The 23,561-nt window shown below is 34.5% G+C and overlaps 2 protein-coding genes across 5 annotated transcripts in view; both read right to left on the reverse strand.

Annotated features, from left to right (window-relative positions):
* LOC110806387 (alpha/beta-Hydrolases superfamily protein) overlaps positions 1-1,952 on the reverse strand; it is a 2,797-nt gene extending 845 nt beyond the window's left edge. Inside the window, exon 1 of the mRNA XM_022031223.2 lies at positions 1,253-1,952. Coding sequence (XP_021886915.2) covers positions 1,253-1,926 — 674 coding nt within the window. The 5' untranslated portion in view covers positions 1,927-1,952. The remainder of the gene's footprint in view (positions 1-1,252) is intronic.
* Positions 1,953-5,362: 3,410 nt separating this feature from the next.
* LOC110806388 (FAD-linked oxidases family protein) lies at positions 5,363-23,226 on the reverse strand. Of its 4 annotated transcripts, none has more exons than XR_015813820.1 (19): positions 22,879-23,226; positions 21,838-21,940; positions 21,553-21,653; positions 21,284-21,332; positions 19,154-19,246; positions 18,419-18,533; positions 17,798-17,858; positions 16,494-16,530; positions 16,355-16,416; positions 15,592-15,688; positions 11,793-11,867; positions 11,610-11,718; positions 9,345-9,454; positions 8,828-8,890; positions 6,805-6,884; positions 6,592-6,722; positions 6,429-6,499; positions 6,269-6,312; positions 5,693-5,870 (listed from the first exon to the last, which is right to left on the reverse strand). XR_015813820.1 is itself a non-coding variant. In XM_088208967.1 (18 exons), exons 1-18 carry the CDS (start codon positions 23,121-23,123, stop codon positions 5,751-5,753), a joined length of 1,695 nt encoding a protein of 564 aa, XP_088065093.1. In that variant the 5' UTR covers positions 23,124-23,226; the 3' UTR covers positions 5,363-5,750. The 4 variants fall into 4 exon arrangements, 2 of the variants coding, with proteins under 2 accessions (XP_088065093.1, XP_088065094.1); XR_015813819.1 differs by having other exon boundaries at positions 6,413-6,499; XM_088208967.1 differs by lacking the exon at positions 6,429-6,499 and having other exon boundaries at positions 5,363-5,870.
* Between the last annotated feature and the right edge of the window lie 335 nt (positions 23,227-23,561).

Genomic DNA, 23,561 nt, shown 5'->3' on the forward strand with positions numbered 1-23,561 from the left:
AAAAATAGGGTAGGAGATAAGAGAGGTCATTGGGCACTAATAAATATATATATATTTGTGTGTTTATATGTGGGTCAGCTTAATTATAATGACCTAAAAAGGGTGTGATTAAGCTGAAATCACACATATATGTGAGTGGATTATGATAATTAATTAAGCTAAGTGTTTAATTAATTGTTTTTGCTTATAAACAATAATTATGATTCTCATGAATTAGATTTTATATTTAATTCCCCAAATAATTTGGTAGTCACCAAATTGATAGTCAAATTAAGGGTCAATTCATCAACTTTTTGGATGAATTTTGGGAATCTTCTAGGCACCCTATGTTGGATGTCTTATAGTGCCCATATATATATACACACACACGCTCACAACAAGAGAGATAATATATTATACATATAATGTGCTACTATACTTTTATCTTATCCCAAACCAAAACAATAATTAATTAATTTCGTGACCTCATGATAACCCTAATACCCTATGTTGAGTATAATATATAATAATTCCAAATCAACCGTGACATGAACAAGGCAGGAGGCTACATAGGTGGCATGTACACTTTTTCATTGACAATAACCCATGATATATACATACATACATACATGTTTGTATGTATGTGTTTCTTGTCATTCTTAAGCCAATTAGGGTTTGCAAACCCTAGTTTTTAGACTTTTAGTGCATGGTTTTGTTCTTGACCCAATTAACTTAATGTAATTTTATGTGGATTATGTTAACTTGCATGCATGTGTACCCCATTTAGTGGTACTTGTCATAACCACATGCTTTTCCCACTAATTCATAATTAATATCCTAATTCCGCAACAATTAATTAATTAATGTAACATTAATCCGGAAAATATCAATTTGGGTTACTCTAACCGCAATTCATATCCATACAAGTCGAGATCATGAAAAAAGATCAATAGAAAAATACTAAATATATTCGTATAGACTTATATGTGGGTGTGTGTGTGTGTGTATATATATATATATGTATGTAATATTATATAATAATAATAAATAAAAATAAAATGAAAGCTGGTTATGAGTAATTTCCATGATAGTGAGGTCACTCTCAAAATCTCTTTTCTCATATCCTATAAACTTTACCACAACAGACCGGACACAAAGATCACAGATCTTCCACTACACACATATACGTGTTTGTGTCTGTGTATACACACACACACACATATATATATATATGAATGTGAATCAATTAATGAAGTTACAGTAATGTACGTACCTATCAAGTATCTCCAAGTTCAACAGAGCCTCACTAGGACCTTCCTCGGACTTGGTCCTGACCACCCCACCGAAAAATGGCGCCATCAATATATAACCTCGTACACGAACCGGCCTAATTCCGGTTGACTCCGCACCGAGCCGGACCGCCAGATGGTGCGCAATATTGCCCCCGGAAGAATCTCCTAATACAAACACCTGGTCAAAGTCAACCCCACGAGCGTTGACCCATGCATCGCCCTCGCTTTCATCCTCGCTTAATAAAGCTTGAGTTTGAACCCACTTCAACGCCGTCTCCGCGTCGTCGATGGCTGCCGGAAGCCGGTGCTCCGGCGCCAACCTGTAGTCGGGCGAGAAAACGACGGCGTTTAGTCCTGAGGCTAGCCGGAGACAGCAGTTGTGGCAATTGGGCCACGCGCGAGAGCCGAGACAAAAGCCGCCGCCATGGAAGAAAAAGATGATGGGAAGCTTGCGGGACGAAGGTGGGGAAGTGGGTTTGTAGATTCGGAGATGGAGATTATAGGTTTTGTCGAAAAGAATATCTTTGAAGAGGACAGAGTCGTCATTGATGATTGGGATGTTGAAGTTGATGGTTTTGGATCTTAAAACGGTGCCGTCGCTTAGGACTTGGAGAACTCCCATGAAGTCCTCGATGACATGAGGTAGGGAACCCATTTTCTCTGGTATGTTTAGAGATGGTTGGAGATGATGGTAATGGGGGGTGGGTGGTGGGTATTTATAGACTTTGAGGGTATATGTGTTAGGGGTTATAAGGTAATTTCAAGTGGGTATTTTTTTATTAAGATGCTGTTGAAATGACTTATAACTCATTATTTTGTGGTACTTATAAATTTGATAATCATCTTACTTATGCTATTTAATTAAATAAAATTAAAATTTTAATTTATTTATGTCGGTGAAGTTATAATAAATAAATTAAATTTAATTACAATAAATTACGAAAAATATATTTTAATTTTTTAGTTGGGATAATTATAATTATTTAAAAAATAATTTAATTTTTATAAAGTGGGTATTTTCATGAACTAAGATGATATATATCACTGTTATGCCACATGCTCTCGTGGCCATTGGTTTCATCTTTTATATATATATATATATATATATGTGTGTGTGTGTGTGTGTATATATTTGCGCGTGTGGGTGTGGGGATATCTATACATACGCAGATATTGCGCCCTCTAATTGAATAAAGGTTGAATGAACTAGTTTATGAGTAAAGGATCCTATCGTGGCACATGCTTTTGAGTTTTGTGGTCATTGATTCTTGTTATTTTGAATTTTGGCAATAGAAGTGTTTTTTGTTACTTTTTTGGGCATAAGAGTTGAATTGTTCACCAGTTGGGAACACAAATTTTAAATTATATTATCAAAAATATTGTTTCACAAAAGTTGAATTGAGATGGACATATAATTTGGTATCAATTTAAGGAGAAATCTTTTAAAAAATCCATTGCCAAAATCACATTAGTTATCATTAATGTTTATATCTCTCAAATCTCCCAAATTTATAATGTTTGTGTTGCTCTTAAAGATAAAGAAAATTATGATATTAAAAAAAAAATTAAATTACGTATTAAAGAATTAAAAAACCATAATATTAAAAAAAAAAGAAAGTAAATCAACATAAATTATAGTATTAAAAAAATAAAAAAATCAGAGAGTTAAACAATAAAATAAATTAGAGTATTAAAACAAAAGTAAATTAAAATTCGTGTGTAATTAATTAACTAATTAATTAATTTTTTTCCTTCCTAAAAATGTGATTATTGATCCAAAAGAGCACCAAACTTTGAGGAACTTTAACCGTTACGGTAAATTTTCTTGCTTTACCATACGTATCGAATTAGTACGTGATAATTTTATTGGACTAAATATAAACATATTATATTCGATATGTTATCAAATTGAGGTATAACAAGAAAACGTCACGTTTAACGCCGTCACTTTTGTTCAAATGTAAAATGTTTTTATCGTTAGTTTAATATCAAATTAATATATTCAATAAAAAAATAAGAAGATTTTGCCAGATAATATTCCATTGGATAGTTTTGTTCAGTAAATAATATGTGCCAGTAGAGCTACTAATTTTATGCCCCACTTCCGGGCTACTTCCTTTCCACGTTGCCCGAACTTCGTGATTGGATGACAGTCGAGAAAAAATAAAATGAAGGTTTAGATGCCGACTCCATGTGTAACCGGACCAGAGTGTCGACCCACCTTCATTTCCAAATTGAAATATATAGTTCTTGGAGATATACACGTTACTGATATGAAATAACTTTGTATTTGGTTAAAATTTATTTTATTTTTGTTTAATTTGTACAGTTTAGTTACTTGATGTAATTACTCAGCAATTTATTTTTCCGAGTATTAAAAAATGAATTATAAAAATACTATAATTGAATTTATGATTAAAAACATTATCTAATGTATAAAAATGTTTAAATTCACATAACAAAAAATAAGGAACACAACACACTGGCCCATTGAATGGATTCTGCAGGTTCATATCAAGAACTTTAGAGATGAAGTTCAGATTTGTTCATCGATCAACTCTTATAATGCAATTTTGTTTGGAAAACCATATGATGCTTCAGTGTATAATATGTTTCAACATATGCGTGTACATGCACATATATGTATATGTATAAAATAAGCTACGCCACTCGCATAAACTGAAAAACATTTATTTTGAAAAGTTCTTTTATTTCCAAATGAGAAAACAACTTTACATCCCCTAAGAGAATTTGCAGTTAGCAAAATGGGTAAACATTTATAAGCATTTTCTTGATTCACAGTGTACTTTTTTTTGTATGAACATGGTATATTTATGAGTTACAAATAAAGATATATATAGCTTATATAAATTTTCAGATATTCTTAAGGATATAAACGTTTGTACCAGATGTTATGACTGTATCTAAAGACAAAAATACGTGTAACAAACACCCGTGACTGGTCGATCTTTATATAATTATTGTATAAATAATAATAATAACGATAATAATAATAGTGATGATAATGCAGGAAATAATGGCACACCAAGGATGGTGATATGAGAATATTATCATCTTTTCATTGGTATTGAATCTGATCACAGAAGTAATACATATCTACAAAGTTACAAGGCTATAGACATTAGTACATAAATTGACCTATCAATTTATGTACTAACGTCTATTTCAAAAGAGCAACTGCTAACATTTATAGAGTGTAGATATAGCAAAAATAGAGTAGCTTCGTGCCCTTCTCTTTCACAAAATTTTTTCTAACTTCTAATGAAGAACGAAGGGTCCCCAGTTGAGGAAGAAAATGGGGTAAGCAACAACATTTTATAGTACTACTCCATTATGGATTACAAAGGGTCCACCATGATAAAGGACTTCAAGGTCTCTCCTTTTTGTTATATTATTGGATCACTATCCTACAAAAATGCCTTGTCTCGATTTCGGATTCAACTTAGGAATCAAATTTTTTGATTCTTCCTTAGGCTGGGACAGCAAACAATGCTAGAGATCTCTCTTCTAAAGAAAAAAAAAATAACTTTTCGGAGGATTTTTTTTTAGGTAAAAAGTACTATTTAGAGGATTAACTGGGATATCAAAGAACCTAATTTGTCCTTCTCTTATCTCGTCTTGTTTTTCCTTGGTTGACTTCTCTCTTCGATTCTTCTATGAGTTTATTATTGCATGTTAGTGCTAAGAGCCTATGAGATCACATCCTCTTTCCATTAAGTCCCACTGAGCCAAAGCTGCTCATCAGCAACAGATGCCCTTACATGCTTTAGTCTAATAGTGCTTCTCTCAACTTAAACAGACTCAAATTTGAGTTTTCTTTTCCCACAAACAAAAAGCAACTTTAGAGTTTTCTTTCTCCACTTCATCTCTCTCCTCTGTGTGTGTTTTAAGGAGCCTAGAACTCTGAACCCTTTCAAGGACAGACACCACCTAACCTAAGCTAACATGACTTAGGTTAAGGAGATTACTAGTATAATTTGTCATTTGGTAACAGGCCCTTCTAGTATATTAATATTATAATCTATATCTTTCTACTGCCTCTATTCTATGTTTGTCCACAGGCACCTCGATGGCATAATTTATTTATAATGTATAAGAAATCCATGTTGGAGAAATACATGATTGAACTTGTGGGAGGTAAATTTATAGTTTTGTTCTCACATATTAAGAAGTACTGACTACATACTCACTCAAAATATTATTTAAAATAGGAAATAGAGGGAAAAAGGGTGCATAATAAGCCGGTAGAATGTCAGCCGGTAATTCCAAATCCCTCTAAGAAATCAGAGAAGCAATCAAGATAGGGAAAACCGGTACCTTGAAGTCCAATAACTTGGCAATCAACCAAGTTTACAGGATCCAATTCTGCAAGGAAGCTCTCATAACCTTAGAACTTGATGAACTTCTCAGAAACCTTGTAATCCGAGGTAGCCGACTGGAGGTCTTGACAAGGTGTTTCTAGAAGCAAACATGGGGAGGAATGAGCTTTCCTGGGTTCATGATATTATTGGGATCCAAAGCTGTTTTTATTCTTTTCATTGTCTTCAAAGCCTCAATTCCAAGCTCCTTTTCAAGATACTGCAAATGCAGGAGATCACACCCCACAGCAGAAAGAACATGTTTATAAGCATAAAAAAGCTCTATCATCAAATTTGAAAAACTAATCCCGGAAAATGGGGTGGTGATTATTGCATTGTAAAGGTTTCTTTTAAATTAACAGCACCAATGAAGCACATTGCGTCCCGAATATGCTCATAACTGTCCTGGGTTCATGATATCATTATAATGCATATTTCCAATTGCCATTCTAATGAAACTGCCGTTGACGAATGAGTGACAATTCATGAGAATATAAGCCTACATGACAGGTTAACGCAGCAAGCAACTGCCATGCACCAACTTCTCTGGCTGATCCAATAAACAAGTTTCAAAAGTATCCCACAAGAAATAAGGTAATCCTAGATAAAAGCAAATACCTTCATCTTCCCAGTCCCAACGCCATGTTCACCAGTACATGTTCCTGAATATTTAAAATACCAGAAAAACAATGAACAGGTTTCAGTTATGCAGTTGGATGCATATTTGATTTTAAAATTATATAAATAACAAAAAAGATGAACCTTAAACAAAAGCAACCTTCTGATGACTTGGCATTAGCATCTCATGCATGTAAGGATTTCATCAAGCATCAGTTCAAGTTATCCAAACTATCGAACATCATCAGTAGAAAAATCCTTAAATCCTAGGTTGTCTAAGAATAAATAGTTATATGTTATCATTCTCTTAACAGAGCACGAACCTTCCATTGATAATGCAGTTTGGACCATAAACTGGTTCAGCCTTTCTGCTTCCTTCCGATGCTCTTCATTGTTAGGATCAAATAGAATAACAGTGTGAAAATTCCCATCACCAGCATGGGCAATAACTGTGCTGTTATTAGAAGAAAGAAGTAGCACATGCAGCATGAGCATCAGTTCAATGACAAAAAGAAAAGCAAGTGTCCTGAACGCACCAAACCAGTGATGATGCATCCAGCTCTTGTTTGGAACTTGATATTAGCTCTGCAAGGTGAGATAAAGGAACACATACATCCTGTGGAATAAAATATGAGTATTAGTATTAATTGTGAAAAGCACCTACCTCCGACGTGACAAAAGGCAGAGTAAGGATTTACAAGGGCATGAGTTAGTTATAACTATTTAACAGCATTCCCATACAATTTCCAAAAGAAAATCAATTTCGAGAACAATGAACTTCTCATTCCACACCATGAACAAAAGTTGAATGACACATATAAAAAGATGGAGAAAATAATAATCAGTTATATGAAAAAAGGGAAAAAAAAAAGTTAATAAGGTTTCCTTTCAAGTTAAAATCCAATTGGAAAAATAAAGCAAATATTGACCACCTTGCTAGTTCTTTAGAGAGAAGGACGAAACAATCTAACAGTAAAGGAAATAATGAAGCAAATAGTAACCAGCCTGCTAGTATCTAGTAGAGAGAAGGATGCATAAGGATTTAACACTGAAAGAATCGTCCCTCTTTAGCTGGGACAAGACCTCACCTTCAGAATCCAGTTACCGCAAACCCCACAACCCACCCCCCAAACGAAGAAAAAAAGCTCAGAGACAATTATTGACAAGTCCTCAGTCAGCTATAAACTCCAGAGAAGCACTCAGAAGTTTAGCTCGCCTGGTTCTGCTTCACCTTATGTGTCTCTCCTCCCTACACATCCTTCAGGTCATGGTGAGCACCGATCTTCTAGCAAATTCACTTCCCCCAACTCTAGCATCCAAAAAGGAATTATTTTTATAGGGGATATCTTACTCTGCCAAATGCTGGAAATCATTGCCAGCAGCAGCAGAATTGAATATCAATGCTGGCTAATCGGCTTGGACGCCTGGTTTTCCCAGCTGGATGATACATTTAAAATTTAAATTGATTGGCTAACTTTTTTGAAAGGATTATTTAAAGTCTCCCAGACCCGATCAGGCCCTGCTGCCCCATCTCAGCTTCCTGAACCTCGGTAGTCTTGGGCATAAGTGCAACCTTTCCCTAGAACATTGTTTCCAAGATGGTTACTCAAAGCCCTAGATCGTTAACATATCCAAAGGACACTTTAAAGGCGTGACATGCATGTGAAACTTCAATAGAAGTATGAATCCAACAATGTGGTCATTTTTTGCCCGGATATATACATGTCTCTGATTCTGTTTTTTTGCCAGCACAATCTCTCAAGTCTAGAGAATAGTTCAAGTGCATTCCCCCACTTCCATTACTGCTGGCAAAAGGTGCCACCAGTGGTCAGCCTTCATCTCGACTGGGAAGAACAAGCAGCACGAAACCACCCTGGTTTCTCTCTGTGTGCTAAACTGACCTCTTCTATTTCCTCGAAACAGCTCAAGTCCTAAATATTACCTTCAATGTTTTTGCCGCAGGGGACTTTCCCTTGTTATCACGAATCTCAGAAGGAGACCAAAGCAACCATTTAATCTGTTTCTTGTAGAGAAAAACTATGAACAAGTTCCATCACAAGCATATCTTTATTCCTCCTTTTTAGACCACAACAAGATCGAGGACATTCTATTTGTTACCGAAACCTTCCAGCGGGATGATATGAGTCACATAAGGATTCAAAAGTCATACAGACAAATGTATTTGTTGCTACTGACACTCAAAATGCTCGCACTTATCTTTATTTCAACCTCTAAAATTTCACTGCTGAAACCAGAAGTTGAAATGACATAGTAATAAAATACTTAAGCAAAGTCAACAACAATTAATATGCAATTCCAAATAAGCAAATGACCAACTACAGAAAAGACTCATAAGAGTAGGAATCCTTATAGAAACTGTTCTAGTTTTGAAGAGCGGATGAAAATAAGCAGCATAGAAAAGAAGAAAACTCTCCTATTGCATAACAAAAGCTCAGCATTATTTTAGACAACATGGTTTGCCTACCAGCACCTAGAAATAAACTAATTGTGCTAACTATGGAAAAGGTAAATTTTCAAAATTCAGATATTTATACTTACTGAAATCATAGCCTCAAAATTGGGTTCCATAGCAAAGCAAGCCCAAAGAGCCTCCTTCCTTATCTACAATAAACCAAATATATTATTTCATTAGTTAAATATGAAAGGTATATTATGAATACATCTCTCTTCTTCTGCTGTCTAAAACAAGAAATTCTCTCTCCAAAAAGCAGAGGTATTAAGTAGTTCTTGCTCTATAAAACCAATTGTGTTTTACAACCAGCAGACTGATGAGAAATTTTAGACTAGAAGATCAAAGGAGTATCTCTACTACCATGCTTACTAAGTGAAAGAAACTTGGTTTCTAAAAGGCTAAGACAATTATCAGCAAATTGGTAACTTGCCGATTCATGATAAAATAAGTCATATTTAACTCTATTGTTGGATGAATACGATGTTGACCATATTTTTCTCCTTCAATATACATCTAACTTTTCAAGTATAATATGCTTGCTTATCGCTGTAAAAGCTGATGATTTTTTCTTCAGTATTTTGGGTAATGTACTATTTGCTATACCTTCCAAATTTCTTTCTTAGCTTCAGGATCTTCAGCAAAAATAAAATCTGAACCATTGTGGTCAGAGACAATCTTCTGAACAATCAGCGTTTGCTCTCGTGAATAAGCCTCTAATAAACAGTAATAAAATAAATTAATTGTCATTATAAGCAAAGAAGACAAGTATTATGGTTCCTACTTTAGGATCTCATTATGATATTTTGATTAACATTATAGGCTTGTTGATAGAGAATTTGAACTTCTTCTACAAGTTAAAATACTCAAGGAACTTACCAGTAATTCTCTACCTATCTTGTTCAGATTGCTAGTTTGTTCTTATACCAGAAAAAATAAGTGCTCCTAAGAATAGTAACTTCCCTGGTTGGGAATAACTATTCCCACGTCTAGGAACTACCTGCACATTGATCCTAATAACTAGTCATATCATTTGATAAAATTAGATAACTAATAAAATAATTACAATTGTGTTATAGCAATCTTGTGTCTATCATTTCCAGTAGCCATGCGCTCATAATAGTACTCACTCCCTCAAAAAGGTGCTTGGGAAACTGGATATGCAGCCAAAAAGTGGCAGCAGGGAATTATGCAATCCAGTAGAAAGGCAAGAAGGTACAAGTAGAAAAATTCAACATCTGTAGTAGGGTAGATAAGACCATTGATATCGGCTATGGGGTTCTCAACCTCCTTTGCATCAATTGGGACCAATCCTGCCTCTCTTTCCTCACCAGCAAACTGATCAGCCACCATCTTCAGCAAAATTTCACAAGGGTTAGATTTGGAGTCAAAACCCAACCCTCCAAATAAATGGAAAAGATACGCTGATCTAAGAGGTGGGATGTGAGCATATCTGGACATTCTCATCACAAGAAAAATAATGACCTATTCCAAGACAATGCATATGGTTATACTAGGTTTGGTAAATCAATATCTCAGGAAAATTCTTCTGATGGTTCATATTTTCAAGTATATCAATATCTATGTGCTCATATTCCTCCATGAAATCGGCATCCTCTGCAGTGACTTTGATCTCTCAGCACAATAGCGCATCATTGTCCACTCCTGGTGTGAGCTCATTCCATCTTCCTCCATTGTTGCTTCCAGTACCAACATCTCATCTGTTTTCTGAGTATCAGCAGGCTACAAATCATATCTTCCCATTGAAAACTATCTTCTCCTCCCTCTCTAATATCTGGATCGGTGTTTGAAAATTTGCTAGAAATTTCTTTCAGCTTTGTTGTTAATGTTTGTTCTTTCGCTGTGACTTGCCCCCCCCACTTTACCCAATCCTATGGGTACCATGAGAAAAATTTCAAATCTCTGTTGGAGAGATCATCACCATAATTGCAGGCTATGATATCAAATGTTGTAGTCCTCGCTCCAGGATCTTGTTATAGGATTTTGGTTAATAGTATGGACGCATTCAGAGAAGACCCAAAAATCTTAGAGTTTAAAGAACTCAAGAAATTTACTAATAATTTTCTGTCTATCTTATTATGTTGCTACTCTATTCTTATATAATAAAACTTAACTACTCATAAGAACAGCTTTTCTAGTTGGAAATAACTATACTATGATGGTGTGTTAATTACCACATTATTACATAAATACCCACTTAAATCCTACCTAGCACCAAAAAATATAACAAATTCCAGCATATAGAAACATACAAATACAGCCCACACACTACCAATTTACATAATTACATATCTGATAATTATTACTTCCTTCCTTGATACACCTTACGAAAAGGGGTTATCTTCCCCCCCGGGTTCCTAACATAATGATTCTGTTATAGCAGCCATGCCTCAATCATTTCCAGTAGCCATGTGACTCATAAGATGAAGCTTCCAAAATATGTTTCTATAAAAGGTTATGATGTATCTACTCCAGAAAGTTAGTCATTGAATGAATAGATAATTCATTATTTTAAATATATCCAGTGCTTTTCAATTTGAATCGTTATTTTAAATTCTATTTAGTGTTTTCTAATTCTTCATGGATCTTATTTGGATTTTATATTAACTGCAACACCTTCCTTTCCAGCCCCCCACCCTCCCCCGCCGCCCCAAAAAAAAAGAATCACCACATGTTTGTAAGTAGCCAAATGCATTAGGTACCAAAATGACCTAGCCATTATCAGCCAACAAAGAGAATTCCGTGACTATATGCCAATAGGTTGAACAAAGTTATCCTATTTGAGTGCATGCTTTTCACAAAAAGTAAATCTTGGAATGATCATTATCAGAAAAAGCGACCTAATCTCACCAGTGCCAACAAATTCAAACATCAAAGTGGGAAGTTCAGGCAAGCTCTTCCCATTAGCAAGATTGACAGCCCTTACTTGAACCTCATCTAATAGCTCTACTCTTGACACCTACCAAGGATGAACAGCAATATAAGGAAAAAAAAATCTAAGCAAGCAAATTAAATTTGCAGCTAAAATCCTACCTGTATACCAGACAACATAGTAGCAATTGCAACATCTGCTGCATCCTTAATTGAAGGGAAGTTACACATTGCAACCTGCAATATCATCAGATTGACTAATAAAAATCCCTCTATGAGCATATGTTACGGTCTCTACTGATGGATCACGTTATGGGGTGATTCACAATAAAATCAGCAAGTATAATTGCATTTCATTTGATTTTCTGTCTTTCCCTATCTTTAGAAAACAGGGAAATAATTAGAATTCGTTATTATCTCTAGATTAGAAACATTTTTTTAAAATATTTCTAGAGTGGAAACATACTCTTCATTAACATCAAATTTACATCATAAGACTGTCTTTACCCTACAACAGGGGATATATACAAAGAGGAATCATTAATCCTGAAATTAAAATTTCTTTTTTTTTTAAATAACTGAAATTCAAATTTCTAGAATTGCCTAAACTGCCATCAGTTCCTCTTTGTATATAACAAACTGATTTTTTAACTCTAATACACACGTAACACTTACTTTAACATATTTGCATAGTGATTATACAATAAACATTAACACTAACACAAATAAGGGCAGTTACACAGGATTATTGATTTTATTTCTTATTTGGAAAACTTGTGGATAAGACATTATTTTGTTCCTAACAGGACAGGATAGGAAGAAGTAAACTCTAGAATATAACATGGTGATAGAAAATAAATAATTAAGAAGGGTAAGTACTATAAAGAATTGTTTAGAAAAAAATTGTTTATAATAAAATAAAAAATTCAATATTTTTTTAAATAAAAATAATATAGTATATAATTCATTCACAAGCACTAAGGGGGTGTAAACCCGTATACAAAATATTTACATATCAAACAAAAATGTTAATAAGATCCCCAAGATCTTCAAAGAAGTAAAGAGAATGACCATTAATCAAAATATCTAGGGTCTGAAACTAGCTAACTTTAACCCGATCAAAATTTACTTTCATGCCCTCAAAAGCTCTCATGTTTCTTTTTTCTATACCACTAAAAAGTAGCAAAGGGAATGAGGTTAACATGCTTCTTCACACTACTAATTCCTCTTCATTCCCAAATTTCTTCCCTTACAGAGCTAGTCATCATCCAATTGATACACGAGGCCATTAGCAAGGGTCCAAAAATCTATAGAAAAAGGGACACCACAATAGGATATGATTGCACGACTCTGCATCCTTTTTAGACAAAACAACCATTAACCAGAATCTTACCCCCTTCTCATCAGCTTGTCAAACATTAGAAAGCATCATTTAACTGCCTCCAAGCAAAAAGAAAACAATTGTGGCTGATGCATTAACCTTCCAAATTTACTTTGATCGAAAGTCTTTGCCTGTAGCCTTTCTCCTTGTCAGGTGGCTGTAGAAAGATCTAACAGAGAATATTGCTTTATCACTGAAACTCCAGATGGGTTGATCTCTGCTCCTACCAAGCCTAATCCTAACAAGGGTGAGGAGTAAGGCCTTGTATTCCTAATTTTCCAATCATTGAAGTTTCTCATGACCTCTACGAACCACTCCCATTCCCCATAGTGCCAAGGTAAGATTTCTGAATTAAAGCATCTTTATACCTGGAAATAGCATAAATATGGGAAAATTGAGCTCTGAAAGTACTATACTCCAACCAGGTATCATGCCATAATCTGACCTTATTCCCAATGCCTATCCTCCGGCTGTGCAGTTCTAGAACTTCCTTTACTCATGCAGATTTTCTTCCACATCCTGTTACTACAGAGTCTAGACAAAATCCCAGTGAGGCATCCTCTGCCTATAGTACCAAACTTCACCTCAATCACCCTCCATCAAAGACTGAATCCTCATTCATGAATCTCCAAAAGTCATTTCCCCTAAATTGCTATATTAACCTATACCAATGATCTCAATCCCAACTTACCTTGATGAATTGGAATTTTGACCTTATCCGAAGCCAAAAGATGGGACTTTCTCTTATTCTTATAACCTCTCCATAAAAATTTGCATTGTGTGAGGGATTCTAGTGTTTTGATCACACTCACTGAGATCGTCATCAAAAACATGTAATAGATGGGGATCTTGGCCATAGTGCTTTTGATAAAGCAAGTCTCCCCTTTAAATACAAAACTTCTCTTCCATCTAGATAATCTCCATTCAAAATGTGCCACCACTGGCTCCCAAGTTGAGACTCCCTTATATAACCTAGCAGATCTTCACCTTTAGATAAAAGATTTTTCGTCCATCGAGATAACTATTGTTCAAAATGTGTCACCACTGGGTCCCAAGTTGAGACTCCCTTATTTTTTACCCCTAACGGGAGCCCCAAATATTTGATCAGTAAGTTCACACATTTATAACCAAGAATACTAGACAATCTGTTGGCCTCCCTCCCATCACCTAGTCTCACCAACTCGGACTTGGCAAGACTAACATTGAGGCCAGATATTGCTCGTAAGTTTAACTAAATACAGCTAAAGTTGAGTAAAAGTTTTTTACTTGATTCACAAAAAGCAATGTGTCATTAGCCAAAAATAAGTCACTCACCTCCTCCACATGCTCGACATCCCTTACCTTCAACTCCTTGAACATCTCAAGATCTCTAACCCAACAGAACATTCTGTTAGGCACCTCCATAACAATGATGAACAGTAGAGGAGACAAAGGATTTCCATGTCTGAGACCTTTGTTAGCTTTGAAAAAAGATTATGGTCCCTCATTAACCATAAGAGCAAAGGAGGTCCTACAAATGCAGGATCTAACCGTTTCTCCCCAAAACTCATTCTCTCCATCATGTAATTAAAGAATCCCCAGTTCACATGACCATAGGCTTTGTCCATAACAAACTTGTAGGGAACTCCCTTCATATTCTTATGTTTCAGCTTGTCCACAATCGCATTTGCAGTTAAGACCACATCTAGAATCTGTCTTCCTTCCACAGCATGCTGACATTCTCTCAGTACCCTCCCATTACCTTAGCTATTCTCTTTGCCAATACTTTAGCAATGAATTTATACACACACCTCACTAGGTTGACGGGTTTGAGGACCTTGATACTTATCGCCTCCTCAGCCTTTAGAATAAGCACCGATGTCACTCGTTATCACATGCTAAAACTTCTAGAGCAAACTCATGTTAAAAAATATCAAACCCAGGAGCTTTATCCTTCCTACATTCCCTTTTAGTTGTGTTACAACAGTTCACCTTAATTTTACTGTCACGTACACAAAAATAATACTAATTTATTTTATATTTTCTGATGGTAATAACTTAAACCAAATAATCTATACTTTTTGAATCGAGAAAACTAAACCAGTTCAAAATACCAATGTTTTATCTTCTTTTATTTACTATAAGTATGAAGAATTATTGGGTCAAATTTACCATCAGTAACAAAAAATATGTTTTAATATTAACTACTAATTTGGTCAATGGCATAACATGCCTCGTACTTATTTTGTGTTAGTGTAGCATTTCACATGGCAGTAAAATTAACAATTAATTGGGTAGTTATACAAAATACTTAACTAAACCCAATTCAAAATGTGAAGTACTTGAACGAACAAAACAAAATGTTGGGTTTTTGATTGTATATTCATGCAAGGATTAGACCCTTTAAGGTCCATTTCCCCATAATAAGAAAATTAAAAGTCAGATAAAAAGCACTTAATCCCTCAGAACCATGTTCTATCAGTGTCTTGTTCTCACCAAAAAAACAAGATTCTATTCACATCAGTAGCCAATGTTTTCCGGTCACGCCTCAATTATCTAAAATAAAACAAAGTATGACAGAAAAATTAGGAATTAACATACCACTGAATGCTGAGGAATTTTCTGGAGGCGTAAGGTGACTTCAGTTACCACACCCAAAGTTCCTTCACTCCCGATAATAAGACGGGTCAAATCATACCTACAATAAACAAACTAATGAACAGCCTGCACATTTCAAACTTCAAAGCAAGGTTTTCTCTGAATATCCATCTAAAAAAAATCAGATGAATGAGATTTTGTGCAGGCTAGTTGAGGAAAATTTTCACTTGCAAAAGCACATTAAGTCATGGCCACCCATCATGAAAGCAAAAAAAATTTGAGACAAGAATAGCCAAATGTCTGGAAAAATTTGAGCAATAACAGGTACAACAATGATAGAGAAAAATGAATGGAAAGGACAAAAGCAATATAAAAAACTTATATACAAAAATGATGAGCAAATACAGTCTTGAGTATCCCACACAAAGATGATGCAAGCACTTTAGAAACTAAAAAGCCACAACAACCCAAATGGTAAGATGACATCACAATCATTACCACTTTGACATCACATGTGAAAGTAAGACCTTTGGATCTTTACTGTTCATAGTTCTTCCATAAATCACAAATAGGATATGCTCTTGCATGCTTAGAGGTAAGACAAGAGATGCCTCATATACGAACTACTAAAAAACTTTTAGGCTTCATTAAATACTTATTTTCTTGAGAAAAATTTTGGGTTTCACAAATATCTTCTTTTTATTCTTCATTTCTTTAATCAAAAAGTTAAGCAGCTGGCAGTGACTAGATTGAAGACAGAACAAACCCTGCAGCACTCTTTCTAGCACGTGAAGCTGTCTTCACAATATCTCCATTGGGAAGAACTACCTATAAAGAACACAATATACAAATCACATCATTATAACTAACAATTAAAGCATGCATCATTGAGGGAATAATCAAACCTTGAGACTGATGACATTATCGCGCATGGTTCCATACCTACAAAGGTAGAAGAAAAATTATTCAAGCCAATAAGATCTGAACATGCAAGTATCATATAAAGACAGCTCTGACGAGTAAAGTCAATTACTACCAACTGTTAGTGAATTTGGGCAACCACTCTAGAGAAAAGCATCAACCATAACTTCAAACAGAAAGAAAAAGTAGAAACATAGGATGGTTTAAGAAGATGAATCCAACTATGATGGCTCTCTCAACAATTCATATGGAAATAATATGCTTATACCTTTCCCCATGACGACGAAGTTATGTGTTTCTTCCATGAAAGTGCAACCTCACGGAATTCTTACCATGGAAATACATTTTTATGCCAATCAGGTTTTATATAAATAAATAAGCATGATAAGTTAGCACCACTGAAAATTCAAACTCAATTCTCATATCGTAATTTTATTTGTCCACTAAATAGGTGACAAGTTTTTGCGCACAACAAAAGCATCAATGTTGAACAAGTTGCATAAATTTGAACCAGGAAATTGCTTAGAGAATGAAGATAAAAAGCACCCTACAGAAAAGCAGAAGAAAATATGCAGTATCAGATGTCAATCCGGCACCATATCATATATATCATCTCTTGAAATATATCTCTTGATATATACCGAAATAAAGAGATGTTCAAATCTTAATGCAAGTTCCGTCTCCTTTTCAAAAGGTTATTTTGCCAAAATTTGGCGTGACAAAAAGCCATATCATAACACAAAATGTTTCCTGACCTACTACCTATTTGAAACCAACAACAGAATTGATTGGATTTAATAATTTTGTAATGAAATGCAATATGATGTAAACAATTACAAAGTTGGGAGGCTATAGTCATGATTACAGTTTTAGTTTTAATCTTTATCGTGTTACAAGCTTGATTACATGATTTTATAGTGGAAACAAACAAGGTAATCAATTTTCACGCAGACTTTTTACATTAGATCACTAGAGGAAACCAAACACTCCATAAAGGTGACATCTTCTTGTTTTTCTAAAAGAAAGAAATTACATAATTATGGAAATTGCAGCTTGAAAAGATTAAAAGAAAAAGGGAAGATAAAAGAACAACTAAGGTTAAAAAAATTAAGAAAATTATCACAGGAGGAACAATGTTAAACCAAGAGGGAAAAAGAGGAAAAATGTATTCCATCAACTAATTACTTTGAAAAAAGTCCTGCCACTTTGCTATTATTTTTCCTCCAACATGTAATAGCATTTTGAATGATGGACATGATCTTGCAACTAATGAAGCAGAGACATCTACCTTACAGCTAAAGACCCAGAGCAACGTGTAGCACACATGCCGCCAATGGTTGCACCAGGTCCTGCATATTAACATGTTCTTTTTGTTAAATGAAAAGGAAAAGACAGTTCCTCAATTGTTGAACATTCTCCAGGAAAGGGAAAAACGTGGAGTGATTATGACCACAAGTGAAATCTAGCACAACAAAGTAGTAACTAGTAAACTAAGATACTTTTGCCAAAATGAAGCAAGTAGATTGAATTGCCAGATATCATATTACATCTTCCAAGCCATAAAGAGATATTCTGACCTCTTGCAGAGCTTGTGAAGGATCACAACAAGTCCTCTTTGTTAGGATTAAGGATCTTTGATTTAAAAACCTTTTGGGTTTTGACCGAAGGTCACCCCTTGACCAAAGGGAAGAGCAAAATAGTTAGGGTATGCTATAGAGATTTGATCAATTTGCCAATATTGTAAATCATTGTGATAGCAGTGGTGTCCCTTTGGTGCCTTGCGAATGAACGTAATCAGTTTACTTCATGTGAGAGAGTGAGAAAGAGAGAGAACAATCTCATCCAGAAAAATGATTCATTTGTTACATCTAATTTTTTTTTTTAAAAAAAGAACCTCTCATAACCTAACCTGGATCAAGGGGAAAGAATAGACCGTATGGCTCCAAGTATTCATTAAGCTCCATCCATCCAACACCAGGCTCAACAACCACATCCATATCCTCAATATGTAATGCTTTGACACTCTACAATATAAACACTTCATCCAGCATATAAAACAGAGAGAGAGATAGATAGATAGATAAATAGATAGAGAGAGAGAGAGGGAGAGAGGCATTTGAGGAACTCAGAAAGCAGAAAATAAGAGATAATTATAGTAGTTGGCCTTCACGAACCAAAAGATGAAATGAGGAGAGAAGTCAATAATAGATAATTAATGAATTTAGGATAAAGAGATTGACATTTAGAAAAAAAACATAAGGCTTCAGAATTTAAATAGTTGGCAGCATCAAGCATGACACCACTCAAATCTAATCAGCAATGAAGAACATCGCTCATTTTCGATATGTTTATTTTTCACATCATTTTTTCCATTTTCTTTTTTCACACTGGTTATCTTAGCAAGAAGATGGTAGAATTTGCATGATACTGAACTTGCATGATTTTAGCAACATTGGCAGAGCCAATGAAGACACCAAGAACATTTTTTCTACTTATTTTTCCTTCTCTGGGGTGTAAGTCAAGACACAGATTGCTTTATAATTAATTATTGTATAAGTCCAAAAACTCAAGTTTTTTAATAATTTAAAAGCATCAGTCGAATCAGTGAAAAAAACTCACGCCAACCAAAAAGATCAATACGCACTTTCATCAATGACATGTCAAGGCAAACACCTCCATTAGGAGATAAGGTGTGGCCCTCAATTGATGTAGCTCCACCATATGGTACAATAGGAACCTAGTAAGCATTGAAAAACAAAAAACCAAAATTAGGACTTTCTCAGGAAGATCACTTGATGAAGAATAGGAAGATCTTAAAACAGGCATATTTTAATAATAGGAGATAGAAGACAGAACAAATAAGGAAACGTAAACGATTTGGAATGTTAACTAAAAATAGTATGAAGATTTAATTTTTTTTCTAAATTCTGGAAAGTTCTACTATAAAGCAAAATATGAAGATCTATTTTCTTTTTTCTTTTGGAAATAAAAAGTATGGTGTAATTCATAAATCACAAGCATCAAAGAGGTATCAACCCATGTACAAAAATATTTACATGTTCATTGGCATATCAATAAGGTCTCTAACATCCTTAAGAGAGGATGACCGAAAACAAAAAAACTCATGATCCGGAACCATCTATCTTCAACTCTATCTATAACTCTATCTTAACTCTATCAAAATTATCATCCACCTCCTCAAAAGTTCTTCTGCTTCTCTCTTTTCACACTATCCAAAATATAGCAAGGGGAATATGATTCACATGTTTCTTCCCACTACTAATACTCTTTCAAGCCCAAATCTCATCCCTTATTGAACCAGCAGTCCCCCAACTAATCCCAGTAATCCATAAGCCATAGTTCATAACTTATACGCGAACAGGCATCAAAACAGGACATGATTACAAGACTCCGCTTCTCTTTTGTATAGAAAACAACCATTTATCATAATATTTCTCATTCTCATCAATTTGTCAATAGTCATGATACCAACCTCCCACGTAAAGAAAGTAACTTTGGATGGAGCATTAACCTTCCAGATTTTCCGAAAAAGAAACTTGGATTTTGCAGTGCCATTCTTAACCAAATAATTATATAAAGACTTGACTGACCTAGTGGCATTGAAGCTCCCAATTGGTTAGTCATTGCACCCATTCATTGAGGTGAATGAGAGTGTATTAGGAAGAGTCTCATACTCATTAACCTCCTGATCATTGAGATTCTTCAACATATTCACATGTTACTCTCTTCTCCCCTAATATCTCTGAATGATTCACGCACTGGTATATCCTTATGCCGCGTGATAGTAAAAATCTGAGCAAAACATATCTCTGACCGCTCCCCCTTTAAGCCAAGCATCCTACCAAAAACTGATTCTATCGCCCCTATCTATCCTCCATCTGATGCAACCATGGAACTCACTCCTACTCATGCATATTTTTTTTCCACATCCCCTTCCCAAGAGGTCTTGCTAAAACTCTGAAGTATCATCCTCTATCTACAGTACTGAACTTCGTCTCTATCACCCTCCACTAAAGAGTACCATTTTCTTTCATGAACTTCCATAGCTACTTACCCAGTAAAGCCAGATTCATCTCTGCAAACAATCTGAATCCCAAACCTCCTTGTGACATTAGCTTTTTGATCTTGTCCCATGCTACCAAATGGTACTTCCTCCCATCCTCAGAATCACCGCAAGAAGATCTATTTTCTTATTTCCTGGATATCCTATTTCCTAATTCTTTTATTTTGATGCCTGTAAATAAGGTACCATAACTTAATTGTTAAGTGAACTATCTATGATTATTATTCAAATATGAAATATTGTTTAGTTATTGAGCTCGAGATCTCTAAATTTGGTTCTTAATAAAAATTCTCTAAGTTTGTATTCAATCTTTCTTTCTCCTACATCACCACTATTATTTCAAAAAAAACGAAAAGAGCTCAAGATTATGAGGGTTTAAGTGAAGCAATAAGATATTACACATCATCAAACATTGACATATCTTAATTTTGTGCTAACTTTTAGTTAAGAAATTCTCTTGCCTTTTTTTTTTCCAGTATACTATAGTACCCAACTCAACCAAGACCATCAAACTTATTTTTTCTCAGTTGATATGTCCTAAACTTGATATGCATATATTGACCACGATCGATCTAAACCTTCTATTTGATGGTTCCATGGGGGTGAAATCCATACAATGAAACTTAGAGCAAGAAAAGAAAGGTGCCCATTGGTGAATATCTAAAAAATATGGAGAGGAAGGATCTAGACCTTATGTTTATTGCAACACTTAACAATCTCGGAAACTTCCTCTTCAGATCTGCATGCAATAATACAACTTAGCTTATTTTCAGCATAAGCCTAGGAAAATGTAGTAAATAAGTAAAATAACATACCATTTAATAGGTTACATAGAGAAAAAAAACAGAAAGCATAAACACTTGGCGAACTTAGGACCTAAAAGAATAAACCACAGTCTTCAAATCCAGCCAAAAGGACGAAAATATGAATGTGATAACAAAGGTCAAGAACAATCTAACCTGGGGAAAACAACCACATCGGGAATGTTCACTGCTTTGTGAAAGCTGTTTTGTGGTTTTCCATGGAAGTACCTTTCATCGTAATCCATTGTCATGTTTTCCTATACAAATTAGTAACATTAAACCATGAGTAATCAACAGACTGAGACATGCTTTTTATCTAACGATAGACTTTGGAAAAGAAAAATGAGTTAATGATCCCTCTAGTGAACATAGATCATAATAGGAGGAAATAATGGCATTCCATGTGAATCCAAATCGTTCAAAGATTTCAAGATACATTACTTGACAGATAGCCTTTAACTCATGAATAAGCTCTTTTGGAACTTCCTTGTGATAGCCTTTAACCACAAACTCAGTGCTACCCTTGCCCCCAATAGGTAGACCCCTATAGAAATTAACAAATGAATCATAATCCATACAGAAACTACTATGTAAAGGAAAAAAGATCATCCAAAGTATGTCTGGCTTAGCTTAAGTAGCAAAACTGGTAGTTTATAGAGCCTATAAACTCTTTACTTGCTTATATGAACTTATTCAATAAAATAAGTTCTTAACCTCTAATTAAAAATATATTTGTATGCAAAAACTTAATTTAAAAGAATGAAAATGCATAATTAGAGCCTATAAACTCTTTACCTGCTTATATGAACTTATTCAATAAAATAAGTTCTTAACCTCTTGTTAAAAATATTTTTATATGCAATAACTTAATTTAAAAAATGAAAATGCGTAATTAGAAAAAGTGAAACTTAAAAGTGTTCACATTTAAGGATAATATATCATCTATTTTCTCACCAGTCATATTGGAAGTTATTCTTATATTCTAACAAAAACTACATTCTATCTTTAAAAACACTACCTCTAAGCTTTTGAACATTCTCCTCTCTGGAAAAAAAAGAAGCTCTAGTCTGGATTTCAAAAACTATTATTGCAGAAGCTGCCTACTAGCTTGTCAGCTTTCTATCAGTTGTTACGTATCAAATATTCAAACTCCTGAACAGCTTGTGAAATTTCTATTAGTGTAGCTGATTTTGATCTCTATTAACATAAGTTAATAAACAAACAACCTAAGCTTTCCCTTAAAAAATGCTACAAAGTATTGTCAGCTCTCTCTCTCTCTCTGTGGAAGACATTTTGTCACTTACGAATTTTGATCAATAAAATTTAAGCATTTGACTAACAAGGAAAATATGTAGTGAACGTGTAAGCTAATTTCTTTTAGTTTTCTTCAATTACCTTGTCAATAATAAACTAATAGCAAAGCTTAACTTCAACTAACACAAACAGAATAACAAACATGAAAAGACATGGCAGAGCCTCGACCGAGAATCTGTATTTGATGAATCACATAGAGAAGTCTGATTTTGGAAGTGAAAGGCGAACGATCCGGAAGAGACAGCGATTGCTATGGGAAGCAAGTAGCTGGACCATCCAAATGATCGTCTTGCGTTCTCTGATTCGAGCACTCCAGCTGGTGCTTTGAAGTTGCGGAAGAATGAAGCGTGGAGATTGTTGAAGCTGATTTTCGAACAATAGCGTAGACGAAAGAACCAGCTAGAGAACGCCATGGAAGTTGTCTCCTGATGAGCAAATGAACCAGAGAGACCGGGAGCTAGAGAGGGAGGGAGAGAAAATGGGTTGAATGAGCCGAATGGGAAGTGCCAAGGATAATAACAGATGTTGAGTTGAAGTAACATTTTTAATTTTTATTAATATAAAAAATTATTTAATTTTATTTTCAATTTAAGTTTTATTAACAATTTTTTTAATAAAAAGATGAAATATTACGTAATAATTAAATTTCTTTTTTTTTCCTGAGCAGTAATTTGAAGATTAGGTCCTATTCTACCTTTGAAACAAATGTAATTTTTTTACATAACTTTTGGATTATGATAAATGATAGAATTTTAATATATATTATTTTACGGGCGTAAAAAAATTATATTTATTTTAACTTCTAATTATAACAAATCATATTTAACTAATAAATTTTGAAGAAAATTTTT

This window comes from Carica papaya, chromosome 8 (assembly GCF_054855325.1).
Source record: "Carica papaya isolate Zhongbai chromosome 8, ASM5485532v1, whole genome shotgun sequence".
In the NCBI taxonomy this organism is placed as follows: Eukaryota; Viridiplantae; Streptophyta; class Magnoliopsida; order Brassicales; family Caricaceae; genus Carica; species Carica papaya.